The sequence below is a fragment of the Stenella coeruleoalba genome (assembly GCF_951394435.1).
Source record: "Stenella coeruleoalba genome assembly, chromosome: 6".
Taxonomy (NCBI): Eukaryota; Metazoa; Chordata; class Mammalia; order Artiodactyla; family Delphinidae; genus Stenella; species Stenella coeruleoalba.
In genome coordinates, this window is record NC_137151.1 from 35,138,447 (window position 1) to 35,153,370 (window position 14,924).

The following is a 14,924-nucleotide window of genomic DNA, read 5'->3' on the forward strand; positions in this document are numbered from 1 at the left end:
CTTATGTATAGAAGGCTTCCCAAAATGTAAAGTCAAAGTAGGGGTTAAAAAGGTGAATGCTTACAAGGGCCAGACAAATAACAAATGGAATGAATGAATGGTACTTCCTGGGTGGTGCAGAGCACGGTAGAGAACAGAATGCTCAATATAGAGTACTAGCTAATTTTGCTACATGGGTCCAGTATTGATGGGTTCACCTCCAACTTTTTGAGAAAAGCCATCTAGATTTAATGCGAAAACCCTCCGTTTTTCAATGATGACAATGAATTTAAATTTAAAAAAAAATGTGGGTCAAAGAAAAATACTCTTCAGGCCAAATTCTAGAGGCACAACCAATAACTTGTGTGAGCAAATAGCAAATACAGTAGGACGTCTAAGTACTGTGGCCAAAATTATGAAAAACCTGAGGTTTCTAGGCAGTACCAAAAGGACTTGATTATTGCTAGCCTTTTCTATATACTATAAATTAAAATGGAAAAGGTAAAAGCAGACAAAAAGCAAATAATCAGGTGAAACATTGAGCGTACAATAAGGGCAGAAAGGTTGGAAAGAACTCAATGTGACAAAGCATTTAAGTTTTAGGTAGATTATTTAAGTAAAGGAGATGATATGGTCAAACATTAAGAAAGAGAGATGATATTGGTTTTACTACAATGATGAAACCACTGAACTCTTTCACTTGTTACCAAACCAGAAAGGGAAACAGAAGACCTATGAGATTACTATATAAACCACCAGGGCCAACTACTTCTTTGTTATTATTATTAACTCTGTGCTCAGATCAAATTCAAAGAGTTGAGGCATTAACTACTAATCTCCACCTGGTCGTTCTAAAATGTACACATAACTTCTTTCACAATTTTGTAGTGGTATTAATGGTTATGTTTTCACTTGCTGACTACCTTGTTTGAAACAGGTACTACCTGGAAGCAAGACCATTTATTAGCTTCATGTTCCTTTGTCATTTTAACATGAAGCAAGTCAGTATCTTGTGAACTATTACTCAACTCTCCTTGTTGCCTACAATTCTTTTTAGGGGAAGAGTCAGTCAGAAAGGTAAATTACTTCTTGTATTATCATATTACATACAGGCAAATGCCGATTTTTTCTATAAACCTGAGTCAGGTATGGTATCCTTGCCCACCTTGATGTCAGCACAATCATGTCACTAAATAAACAAATGAGGCATACCCTAAGATCAATGACTCTGTTGTCTAATCTTGTATCTTGGTTAACAGTAGCTCTTCCTTCCTAAAAAAAAGATGAAAAAACAGATTTTACTAATTTTTTTAAGGACACAACCAACACTTGCAGAAGCCATGTTAATTTTTAAGTAAGAATAGGTGTGTTCACGTGTGTTCATGTTATACCCCCAAATCAAAGATCCAAGATACAAGAAGTAGAGCTAGAGAGAAGTTATTTTTAAAAGGAAGAGCTGGAAAGAAGAGAAATGAGAATGAATTGAGGTTAATGCTTTTTTTCCACCTCCTGCCCCCAAACCCCTTGACTCATTATTGGGATATCAGAATAATTAACAACCGGCACCTTCATTGATCCCTGGATTTTACCTGCTAGTTGAAGAGTGAAGGAACAGATAAAAGCTGACATAGTATGTTCAGGGCACCAGTGAAGGTACCCCATGCACTTTCAGGGAGTCTGTTAAGTCACACTTATTTTTCATAATAATACCTTTTCACTCTCATTTTTTCCTGACTATACTGAGAAATTTTCCAAAGGCTTCATGATGTGGCTATCACAACAGAATGAATGTAGAGGCAGATATGAAAATCTAATTGTTGTGTATTGAGCCAGATATTACCAACAATGTAGACATGTGACACAATGTCACTCTTGACACTAAATTATTTTTTGTTTTTGAAAATACTTTTCATAAAATGTTACTGCTGTTTTTATTATTTATATAGGAATACACAGACACATAATCTAATTATATTATTTTTAATAATGTCATAAATATTAAAAATTTTGTTTTAACTTCTAATACTGTAAATATTGATAGGTATACCTATAAAAACAAAAGCTTGTGGGGTCAATTATTTTTAAGAATGTAAAGGAATCCTGAGACCAAAAAGTTTGAGAATTGTTAATGTAAGAGTACGTTTAAATAAAAATGAAGCTCAAATCAATTCATAGGTACACTTCCTACAAAAGTAGCACATCAAGTTTTCAATGTTTTGCAAACTAAACATACAGAGGAAACACATTATTTCAAAAGTGTAATTTTCACCTCTTCTCCTTCCACCTCAGGACGAACGGCATCGTCCAGCTGCAGGGGCAGGCGGGGTTCAGCTGAACTGATCACATAAATCTGAAAGTGAGAGATTACCAAAAATATCAAAAAACACACAAAACCTGTTATCTTGTGTTTAAAAAAAATCTACAGTTGACTTAACATGAGAAACAATGTTTGCATACATCTTTAACTGAAACTACTTGCTGAAATCAAAGATGGTACATGTTTTTTCACCTATAAAATGGGGATAATATTTCTGTGTACATCCCTGGGTTGCTGGAATAGTCAAATGAGATAACATAGGTACAAATACTTTGTAAACTCTAAGGTGCACACCAATGTCTTAAATAAGTAATAACTGGAGTCGAGGGCTCTGGCTTAAGGCATCTCTTTGTCACATAAAAGCTGCTGTTAGGCAAATCACTTTACCTAGCGCTTCAACAGTCTTCTGTAAAATAAGGTCTGCGGTAAGAATCAAATGGAATAATGAATAAAAAAACACTTTGCTCGTTTGAAAGAGCCATTAACAAATAAGTTATTATAATTGTTAACAGCATCTGGCCATTTCTACCACTAGGACCAAAGTCAGCTCAATTCTGCTGTACCTCTCTTTCCTTTCCTCATTCGTTTTCTAAATATCCCTCAATGCTTTCTTTCATCAAGTATGTTATAGCTCATTTCCTGCTGCTCTCCTGGCTGGGAGCTGCTGTAGAAAGTGTTCCTTTATGGTGTTAAAATCCCTAACTCACACTAACTGCACGTTTTAGTGCTAAAAAGCAGTTAGGGGGCTTCCCTGGTGGCGCAGTGGTTAAGAGTCCGCCTGCCGATGCAGGGGACACGGGTTCGTGCCCCGGTTCGGGAGGATCCCACATGCCGCGAAGCGGCTGGGCCCGTGAGCCATGGCCGCTGAGCCTGCGCGTCCGGAGCCTGTGCTCCGCAACGGGAGAGGCCACAACAGTGAGAGGCCCGCGTACCGCAAAAAAAAAAAAAAAAAAAAAAATCAGTTAGGTCATAAAGAATGAGCTTGGGTTTTTTTTAGCCACTCTTAAAAAAACATGTTACCCTATTAGTTATTCCCAACTATGCCTGGAAAACCTGCTAAAGCACAAGAGGGAAAGAGACCTTATTTAGTTAATTCCAGAAAGGAAATTATATTCTTCCAGCTGGTAAATCACATTTAGCATTCAGCTCAGACACTTGAAGAAAAGGTGTCAGAAGGATACTCCAGTCCTCTTCATAGCACTAAAATAGAATTATTTGTCACCACCCCCTATACCTAAGTTGTCATGCTTCCCTTTGATGAGTTAACAGAAACTTGATCTCCAATGCAAAGCTGGAGAACTGGACAGCTACCTCTTTCATTTTTCTAACTACTGGAAATTCATCATCTCCTTCATTAGGTCGTGAGCGCTTTCATCCCCAGAACTTCACATAGTGCTTGGCACAAAGTATACACTCAGTAACTGCTGGCTGAATAAATGATAAAAGAGAGTCACTGCTTATTATAAAATTCTATTTAGTATATAATATTTTATGCTTTGTGAGATACTTTATAATTATTTTTATTCAGGCAAAATTTGTGGGTAAGCTCTTTAGGCTTTATATTTAACATTTATTAAGGTTGAACCAAACACTAGATAATTAGAATATTTTAAAAATACATTTACTTGGGCTTCCCTGGTGGCGCAGTGGTTGAGAATCTGCCTGCTAATGCAGGGGACACGGGTTCGAGCCCTGGTCTGGGAAGATCCCACATGCCGCGGAGCAACTAGGCCCATGAGCCACAACTACTGAGCCTTTGCGTCTGGAGCCTGTGCTCCATAACAAGAGAGGCTGCGATAGTGAGAGGCCCGCGCACCGCGATGAAGAGTGGCCCCCGCTTGCCACAACTAGAGAAAGCCCTTGCACAGAAATGAAGACCCAACACAGCAAAAATAAATAAATTAATTAATAAACTCCTATCCCTAACATCTAAAAAAAAAAATACATTTACTTGCTCTACTCACTAAAATCTTATTTATTCAAGTGTTGAAAAACATGTTATTCGAAGATAGGGTTTGTTTTTTTGGTCAGCACACCTTTAGGTCAGTTTGCCTTCACTACGTTGCAGACTTCATGGTGGGGTTAGTTTGAAATAAGACTTACACAAAGAGAACAAAGTAATTTGGCAAGTTAGGTCGGTAAAAAATACAAGATTTTCTAAGTCTTGAAGAGTTCCAAGACAGTCAATTTCAATTAAATACAACCTTACTCCCAAATTACTGTGTATGGATGAATCTGTCTTTCTGCATCTGTCTGTCTGTTCTATCCCATATATGTGTGCTCGCTCACGCGCGTGCCTAAACACACACACACACACACACACACACACACACACACACACACACAGGGGTAAGGGTGGGAAAGGACTACTCTGTAAGAGAAATTCAATGATGAATATTGTAGATATAAACTAGACCTGGATCTGAGACTGCAGGTTCAAAATTGCAGGATTATTTCAACAGTATTAAATACATGTGAGTTCACTTATAAGATTTTAAAGGTCAATGATGGTGAGCATTTTTAGTTTCTATGTCTAAGAAAATGATGTGGGATAAATCTTGTATGAAAAAGTTATTGCTGGAATGTAAGTCCAATATAGTATTGTCTCTTGACTTCTTTATACTATAAAATATTAGAAATACAATGATTATAAGGAAATATAATGATTAAGAGTTAGTATAACTAATCAACCTTCAGAAGTACATCATTAAAAGAAAGTTCACAGCAAAATAGGTTCATAATAGTGAATAAAGCTTTTTAGATGTGTTTTATACTTTTCCGTATGTGACTATGGTAGATGTACCATGTCAACAAGCCTGGGCAAGCCTGCTGGATGAGGAGAGGCCACGGGGAGATGTCCCAGAAATATCAGTGACCCCAGGCAATGTCATGTGGTGCAGATGAGCCATCCCAGATAGGCTGACCCTCATTTCCAAATTGCACAGAATCATGAGCAAATAAATGTTTTTGTTGTTTTAAGTCGTTAAGTATTGAGGTGGTTTGTTATATAACAAAAGCTAACCGAGTCAGTAAGCAATTTATAAATCTCAATATTTTACATCAACTCTAATTATTAAGAACATATAGGGATTTCCCTGGTGGTACAGTGATTAAGAATCCTCCTGCCAATGCAGGGGACACGGGTTCGAGCCCTGATCCCAGAAGATCCCACATGCCGCGGAGCAACTAAGCCCGTGTGCCACAACTACTGAGCCTGCGCTCTAGAGCCCGCAAACCACAACTACTGAGCCCACGTGCCACAACTACTGAAGCCTGCACGCCTAGACTAGAGCCCGTGTTCCACAACAAGAGAAGCCCCCGCAATGAGAAGCCCGTGTACCACAACGAAGAATAGCCCCTGCTCACCGCAACTAGAGAAAGCCTGCGCACAGCAACAAAGACCCAATGCAGCCAAAAATTAATTTAAAAAAAAGAACATATAGACTTGATGTGACTAGTGATAAGAACTAGTTCATCTATTTCTGTACACAATTTTATATTTTGAAAAAAATTACCTTTTGAACATGTAACTCTACATCTTGCTGCGTACAGCTTCCAATTTTCTGATTCACTTTTCTCACAACACCTTCCACATCTATGATGCTCTCTTTGTTAATGCTGTCGAAAGAAAAAAATGTCCAACTTTAATCATCTCATCAGAGGTGTCAGAATTCATTTGGTGTTGCAACAGTGAAGCTGAATATATTAAACTCTTCTTTAACATAGTAAGCCACCTGAGATAAAGCCAGTCTCTTTAACCTATTTACAATAAGCTACTATGTAGCACACCTTGTGAGATTTCTTGAGGAGATGATTTTCCAGATTCCATAATTTAGTTACCATGTATAAAATACTCTAGACATCAGTGGTAACAGGACCAGCACTGAACTGTGAAAAAGTCTTTCAATTATTTATTTTATTTTATTTTAATTTTAATATTTATTTATTTTATTTGGCTGCACCGGGTCTTAGTTGCAGCACGCAGGACCTTCGTTGCCATGTGTGGGATCTTAGTTGTGGCATGTAGACTCTTAGTGGCGGCATGCATGCGGGATCTAGTTCCCTGACCAGGGAACGAGCCCAGGCCCCCTGCATTGGGAGGTTGGAGTCTTAACTGCTGGACAACCAGGGAAGTCCTCAATTATTTATTAAAGAACATTTCCCTGCCTATAGTTGAAATTTACTAAGATCAGCATTTCCTATAAGGAGAAACACTGGCTTCAGTAAATGCAATTACTGGTATGTAATGGAATTAAATAATAAGAAGGTCAACTGAAAAGATTTCAAGGTAATAAGAGGACACTAGGGTGCTGCGATTAAATCCTCATTGCCTGTAGTTTCTGAGTACACACTGTCATTGGATTTGTGACAGATAGCCTATTGGATTGTGTAATTCTAGTTAAGAATATCTATATGAAGCTTAATATATACTAAGAATAAAATAAATGCATCTCCTGACCAGTTTAATTCTATAACAAACTTGAATTTTGAACACCAGACACTCAAATTCTGAGATAATTTATTATTTGTGTCATAGTACATTTGTGGAAAAGGATAAGATTTAACTTTCAGATCTTGGAGAACGATGTCGGTATGATGGCAGCTCAATAGGCCAAAGGCAATTCCCCATGTAAAACTATTAATTAAAACTCGCAGGGGCTTCCCTGGTGGCACAGTGGTTAAGAATCCGCCTGCCAATGCAGGGGACACGGGTTGGAGCCCTGGTCTGGGAAGTCCCACATGCCACAGAGCAACTAAGCCCATGTGCCACAAATACTGAGCCTGCGTGCCACGACTAATGAAGCTCATGCGCCTAGAGCCTGGGCTCTGCAACAAGAGAAGCCACCGCAATGAGAAGCCCGCACACCACAACGAAGACCCAACGCAGCCATAAATAAACAAATAAATAAATAAATTTACTAAAAAAAAAAAAAACCTCTCAGGTGGTAACTGGAGCTGTAGAAGTGAGTTGAAAAGAGAAGGAAGGAAGAAAAATGCTAAAGTGACAACTGGGAGAGAGTGGACTTCCTGCGGCAGCTGACGTAACAGAAAGGGCAAAAATGGATTAGGAAAATCTGTCCTGGACTCCCTGTTTACCTGCTGTCATAAGGCCCAGTTAACTTTTGTGTTATGGTCTCATGGCTCAAGTCCCTACTTAAAATCCTGCAAGATGGATGACCAGAATCTAAACAAAGCAAAGCAACAACAAGATATAACTTTCCTAAGAAAAAGTCTATTCATTCTGAAAAGGAACTGGGTCCTTAGTAGTTGTGGTGCGATTTGACAAGATTCCAGAAATCTAACAATACTTATTTTACACAGGAGAACACTACAATCCATTTCAACAAACCTTTGGGTTGGAAAAGGATCATAATGAAGATAATAGGTGAAAAATGGTAAACTAAGACAGAAAAATTTTCACTTTGCTACACTGCCTGGAGTTCTATAATGTCTGTTACCAACTACCTTAAAAAAAAAAAATCAACGGTACACATACCTCTTGCACTCTCATAAATCTTCTGCAGTAAACCTATCACCTAATATCTAGCTAAAAATCTTGTGTACTGAAGAAACTCAAAATTTATTATGGTAAAAGAGGTGGTTGGTGAACTAAAATAAGACTCCTCTGAGACATGAGGGGATCAAGAGGCTTCAGTTTATTGATAAAAGGGCCTTCTAATACTGGGAATCTGGGGTCGCTGAATCTTTCTTCAGTATGACTGCCACCTACCATTGCTTCAGTTTATTGATAAAAGGGCCTTCTAATACTGGGAATCTTTCTTCAGTATGCCTGCCACCTACCATTGCTTCATCTGTTTGCATGGGTAAGCTTAATACCTGAGTATATAATTCAGATCTTGTGAGAATTCTGCTACTTATCTCACATGTTTCTATGAGGAAGGTTTTCTCTTCCTTACTGATCAGTGTATTGCTTCATGGAGTAATCTGACCTGCCCCTACTAGAGCCCCACCCTGAGACAGTCCAGCTATGTCCCTGACTCACTTGGTTCTCTTATCTCACCCCCTTGGACTCGCTAGTAAGAGGCCTTCCATTATCAGGAAGTTTTCTTCAAGTCAACTTCATGTTAAACACATCTACTCTTAAGGATTGAGCACTAAGCGAGTGTCCTTCCAAAAAGAAGCTGGAATGTGGTCAAATACATTGCCCAAGGCTAGCTAACAGTCCAATCAAAGAAAACAAAATTTTCTTTTCTTCCTCTCTCAAAAGTAACCAGATGACGCCTTTTATCCAGAACCTGAAACTTGAAACTAAGACTACCTTTAGTTCATTAATTCAATATTATGTGCTAAAATACTTCATCAGCTAGACTAGAAAACTACCACTAGTTTAAACATTGTTTCCAGTACTAAACAACTGACAAAAGAACTTCTGAAAACCTGACATATTTCTAAGCTAGGGCCAAAGCTAAACTTCTGCTATCACAAATTGCTCTACTGCATAAATCAGAAAGAAGGTAGGCTTTAACTAGATATAGAAGATTCCTATAATTAATTTTTTTGCCCTTCCAATCTCAGTATTTTTCCATATTATTTCTAGCAGCTATATTCTATTAATAGAATAGCAGACTTAGATCTTGGTAAAATCATTTAGTTCTAATATCTCTATCTCTATATCCTCATCTATATCTATCTATCCCTATTGATGTGAATGAATTCAGAGGAAAAAACGTTAAGACAAAATTAAAGAGTCAAATTTATGAAAAAGGGTCAGACTAGAACTTGTTAGTTAAAACTAGTAAAAGATTATGCGGTTTTTATGTGTATACGTGTGTGTATAATTAGACTCAATACAAGAGGTACTGGAATACTTGAATAAGCTAACTGCCAATAGAAGGATAAAATTCCACGTTGTAGAAAAAGTCTAACATGATTTTAACTGACACTGTGTGTTAAGATGGCTTAATACTATATTGTGTATAGACTACAGCTTGACTGCTGCCATAAAAAGATCCTATTAAAGTCTGTTTTACATTTTGAAACAAATATGTCACTATGTCTTGTTATGTATAACAGGCAACTAAAAGCCTTCGGTTTTTATAGACCATATGGCAGGAAAAAAAAAAAAATCCATGGTGGAAGCTCCTGGGAGCTTCCTGGGAACTACTTTATAGTAGGAGAAATGGATGAAGTAAATTAAACATATCTTTTCAAGAGCTGAGTCAGCTATTTTTATTATTACCAACACCTCCCAAAACACACTGTCACAGCGTTTTTTTATACCTCTTTCATTTTCCAAACACCCTTTTACCCCCTGCATATAAGGAACCACTCTACAAATAAAATTAGTAGAGCCTTGATATAAAAAATGCCTTAATAAGCACAAAAGATTTTATGTCATCTATTAGGAACTGTCAACCGTTCAATTTCATTTGTTTACTTTGAATGTAAACTGCCTTTAGGAAAAAAATGTAAAAATCACCATTCTTTATATAAAGTATATTATAAAAATATTTTGAGTGGGCTATCAAGTTTGTGGGCTTTTTCAATTTTTAAACAAATGATATAATGTATGAATTACTGAAGCAATTATAAAACACACAACTTGGGGCTTCCCTGGTGGCGCAGTGGTTGAGAATATGCCTGCAAATGCAGGGAACATGGGTTCGAGCCCTGGTCTGGGAAGATCCCACATGCCACGGAGCAACTAGGCCCGTGAGCCACAACTACTGAGCCTGCACGTCTGGAGCCTGTGCTCCGTAACAAGAGAGGCCGCGACAGTGAGAGGCCCGCGCATGGCAATGAAGAGTGGCCCCCGCTTGCCGCAACTAGAGAAAGCCCTCGCACAGAAATGAAGACCCAACACAGCCCAAAATAAATAAAATAAATTTTAAAAAAACAACAAAAAACCCCACGCCACTTGGGGAAAAAAACAAACAGTACTCAGTTATCTGAAGGAATAAAATACCATCTTTCCAACATGAGTGCCATACGGTTTACTATTTAGGGCCTCCCTAATAACCACAGGGATACTTCTGTTATCTGTAGTTCTATCAATCTTGATTGTAAGTTTTCATGTCTATATTACATAAGAAGCGACAAACTAAACAAAAGTTTGTTGGAACTATTAGAAGTAGGCACAACTGTTATATTAAGTAACAGCTGACGGCTGAAGAATATATATTAAAAAACAAAGCAAAACAAACAAAAACATGAAAGTGGCAAACAACACATTATAATCTAGCACAGTAATAGACGTTCACAATAGTGGCCTTGTGCCATTAAGAAAAAGGAATGTAAAAAAACAGGCTTCAAAGATTCTGTTAAAGTTGTCAAAATAGTTTCAGAACTTGAAGGAAGTAAGCTTCACAGTCTAAAATAATGCACTACTGCATACTGCCTTATTCTTTAATGTGGTATATCATCACATACACACTGCAAACCTACAGTGGGTATTATGCATTGTAAAGAGATTTAAAAAAAACAGATACACAAAATTTGACTATGAAACATTAGGGTTGATTTCTTATCAAATACAGCAGAATTTATCCATTTCTTATCAAATACAGCAGAATTTATCCAATACTGGCCTCTTCAAATTGACTACTCAAGGTAAGGACATAGGGGTTATAAACACATTTCAAAATCAGCACTGCCTAAAACAATCTTAAAACAACTTATCTGGAATTACTTCTTGGTTTTGTCACACAAATCAGTTTTTGGGGGGCAAATCTCACTTTTACCTATTGTTTACTATCCTTCAGAAATGCTGAAGATCATGACAGAACTCTAGGTGGGAGAGAAGAAGAGACTTAAAAAAAAAAACCAAAAAACTAAATGAATGGCATTAGAGGTTCAAGGAAGTAACATGTTTCAAAAAGGAGAGAATACTTAAATATATAAACTATAGGGTTAATAGACAGACATTAACCTCATATATACACTTAATAATGACAGCTATAGATAGTTAATATATCAACTATAGGGTTGAGCAGCTTAGCTATAGATAGTTAATATATCAACTATAGGGTTGAGCAGCTATCCACAAACATTTTTTTTTTTTTTTTTTTTTTTTGCGGTACGCGGGCCTCTCACTTGTTATGGCCTCTCCCGTTGCGGAGCACAGGCTCCGGACGCACAGGCTCAGTGGCCATGGCTCACGGGCCCAGCCGCTCCGTGGCATGTGGGATCTTCCCGGACCGGGGCACGAACCCATGTCCCCTGCATCGGCAGGCGGACTCTCAACCACTGCACCACCAGGGAAGCCATATAAACATTTTTGATAATTTGATTTACTTTACCAGTAAAAAAAAATGGGGAGTATGCACCTCAATATGTATATATTTTATTTTAAAATTATATACATGTAAATATTAGCTTTAGGCAAATATAAACTTGGGGAGAGATTCATAATTAGCAATAATGATCCATAATTAGCAATAGCAAATCCATACTTCATACAGTTTTCCTGATAATTTCTATCTAGCTAGGGGAGTACTGAAATCTTGTCAGATCTGATTGGATTATCAGTAAAACACCACCACCATCACCACTTCATAATATGGCTGATACAAAGATCCCACACTGTAAGTGTCAGTGTTAACATTTTCTTGTTGTGCGTATGTCTTAAGTTTTATCTTCATTCTATAGTCTCCTGATAGAAATCCTTTGTCCATTTTCTGAGGGTCAGTCTGTTATTTTAATAAATATAATCCCCCCAAACCAGTTAGCCAGGCACAGTAAACTTCAATTGGCTACAATATGCTGAAAGTGAACCAGAGAGTTGGGGTACCAGTGTTAGCTCCTTTGTGTTACTGGAATCCTGCAGTCTTCCTTCAGAGGCCTCACATGCTATAGGTGACATGTGACCTTCTGAGATGCAATCCAAGTGATAGGCCCAGTGTTTATCTATAAATTAACTATTAGAAAAACTCAAATTTTTGCTTACACTTTTAGATCAAAAAGAAAGGAAGGAAAGGAAAGAAACAAGTTTAATTATTTTCTTTCCTTCAGTGGGTAATCTTGAGCAAATCACACTTTGGAGAACACTGGGATAGGGCATAAGAATCACAATGACTGAGAAAAGGCCGTTGGTGCGGGTAGCTGATTTATAGGTGAAAAGGAATTTAACAGTATGGGACTCTAGTCAAAGCGGTCACCATCTTGCATACAAATGGTGGAGAAACAGATCTGGGAAAGAAGTACTTCATCTATTTTTTTGTCACTGGGTCCCAGTGGGAGGTTCTGACTCTGACAAGTCCTCTTGGAGAACAAAGAATAATCACCCCCAATTCACACTACCCCTCACCAGTGAGGGATGGAAAATGGCAAGGTTTGTTCTTATATTTTTAAGTTATTTTTTAAACAGTGTTTTCTAAACATTATTTCAAAAACTTATTTTTTATTGTAAAAGAATATACTTTTTTATTGTTAACAATTCCAATGTTAAATAACGTGTAAATTTAAAATTTTAAGTTCCCCATCATATACCCAACCCCCTCTTCCTATAATCACTGTTTACCATACTCCTCCACATTTTTTCTCATTTGCAAAAAATATGGAATGCATCATAAATTTTGTGTCATTCTTCTACATTAGTTTTGTTCATGTTCTCCGTATTTAAGGTTGAAGAAGCAGTTTTATTTTTACAGCTCAAACGAAATTGATCTTAATAGATACAAATACCTAAAGTATTATTATTCCCATGTCACTTTGGCAATTTCCTTTTATGTTCCAGTTCCTGTGTGAAGGTAGGTGCTACTAACAATTTATAGTTGAAAAAACTGAGACTCTGAAAGGTCAAGTAATTAGCCCAAGATCACACAGCTAGTAAGATCATGTACTGATTACTGCACTCGACAGTTCTGTTACAGACTCACAAATTAGCACCAAATTTTAAATACTCCAGAATGCAACATCAGCTCACTTTGAAATAATGCATTCTCATTTTTAGAAGCTCATGAGCTGCCAGATTCCTTTATAGCTTATGTGAAAGAAACTGAAAATAACAGGCCCTTCACAAATAGTTTTCAAAATGCCCAAGAATCATACTGCCTTCTCTGGTAACGCTGATGTATCTTGATGTTCTGTTGTTGCCAGCCTCAACATATATACATCAGAATCTTTGCATAAAAGAGAATAAAGTTATTACTTAAAGTTATATTTAGCTTAGAAGAATTAATCCCATAAACTAGGAACTTTTGACACCAGATTTTAGATCTACTTTTTTTTTTGCGGTACACGGGCCTCTCACTCTTGTGGCCTCTCCCGTTGCAGAGCACAGGCTCCGGACGCGCAGGCTCAGCGGCCATGGCTCACGGGCCCAGCCGCTCCGCGGCATGTGGGATCTTCCCGGACCGGGGCACGAACCCGTGTCCCCTGCATCGGCAGGCGGACTCTCAACCACTGTGCCACCAGAGAAGCCCCCAAGACCTACTTTTAAAGCACATATTTATCAAAGTTTTCAATACAAATGTTGAACTGGACAGGGCCAATATAGTTCTGTTTCTGATCCAATAGATAAGTACCTCATTCCAACAAAGAGGTATAAACTATCTAGGTACAGTTGTTCAAAGAGCTGCAATCCAGAACAATATAATAACCTCGCCTATGTTCACCAACTTATCCACATGATGCTCAAGGGGTACCCAAATGCCCACCACCCTCTGGGCCTCAATTGTGGATGATATATACATATACTTCCATCATAGGACCTGTAACATGCCTCTGCATGCAGTTGTTTATTTTTGTCCTGTCCCCAAATTAAGTTCCTTATGTGATATACAGAGTCACTGAATACCCGAGCCTAGCAGAGTGTCTAGACTGGAGCAGGTGCTAATAAAAGTTTTCTAAATCAATGAACCTTCTTCTGAGTATTATTTTGATATTTACAGTTCTAAAAATTAACGTATAAACTGAAAATTTAACCTACCAAGTAAGTAAAATAGTTATTTTCAGGTGAAAGATCTAGAAAGGAAAGAAAATAAACTTGTATGTAGCTAGGTGACTCATTAGAGAATGAGAAACATACTTGTGACTCACAAGGACCAATAAATAACCTAACCACAATGACTAATATGAAGAAAAAGAAAATAAAATACATACATATACAAATATTACAGCCTGAGTAAGCCTTTTATTCAGAATCCGAACATCGCTATGCTAGGGGTGGGAGATGTTATATAAGCACGAATAGCAAAATTCAGTTTTTAACACCTGCACTTCAAACGAACTGTAGCCTTTTACAACACTTTAATTTTAAACTTAAAAACCTGCGTTTACATTCACTATAGTGAATACAGTTTACATTCACTATAGTCCTTAATAGCAGTCAATACAAAAAGGCCTACAGGGCCACCTTTAAAAAAACTTGTCTTGGGCTTCCCTGGTGGCGCAGTGGTTGAGAGTCCGCCTGCCGAGGCAGGGGACACGGGTTCGTGCCCGGGTCCGGGAAGATCCCACATGCCGTGGAGCGAGTAGGCCCGTGAGCCATGGATGCTGAGCTTGTGCGTCCGGAGCCTGTGCTCCATAATGGGAGAGGCCACAACAGTTAGAGGCCCGTGTACTGCAAAAAAAAAAAAAACACTTGTCTTTTCAAGGCTCAACCATAACTAACACAAACTATTCTGCTCATTATTTTTAAATGGCACTAAATAAACAATAATTTTAA

General features: G+C 37.8%; 1 protein-coding gene across 1 annotated transcript in view; it reads right to left on the reverse strand.

The window, feature by feature from the left end:
- Nucleotides 1-14,924, reverse strand: part of DARS1 (aspartyl-tRNA synthetase 1) — a 67,295-nt gene that overhangs the window by 23,888 nt on the left and 28,483 nt on the right. The window contains exons 5-7 of the mRNA XM_079925346.1: nucleotides 5,812-5,914; nucleotides 2,249-2,329; nucleotides 1,192-1,251 (exon numbers count right to left, since the gene is read on the reverse strand). Of these exons, the coding sequence (XP_079781472.1) occupies nucleotides 1,192-1,251; nucleotides 2,249-2,329; nucleotides 5,812-5,914 (244 nt within the window). The remainder of the gene's footprint in view (nucleotides 1-1,191; nucleotides 1,252-2,248; nucleotides 2,330-5,811; nucleotides 5,915-14,924) is intronic.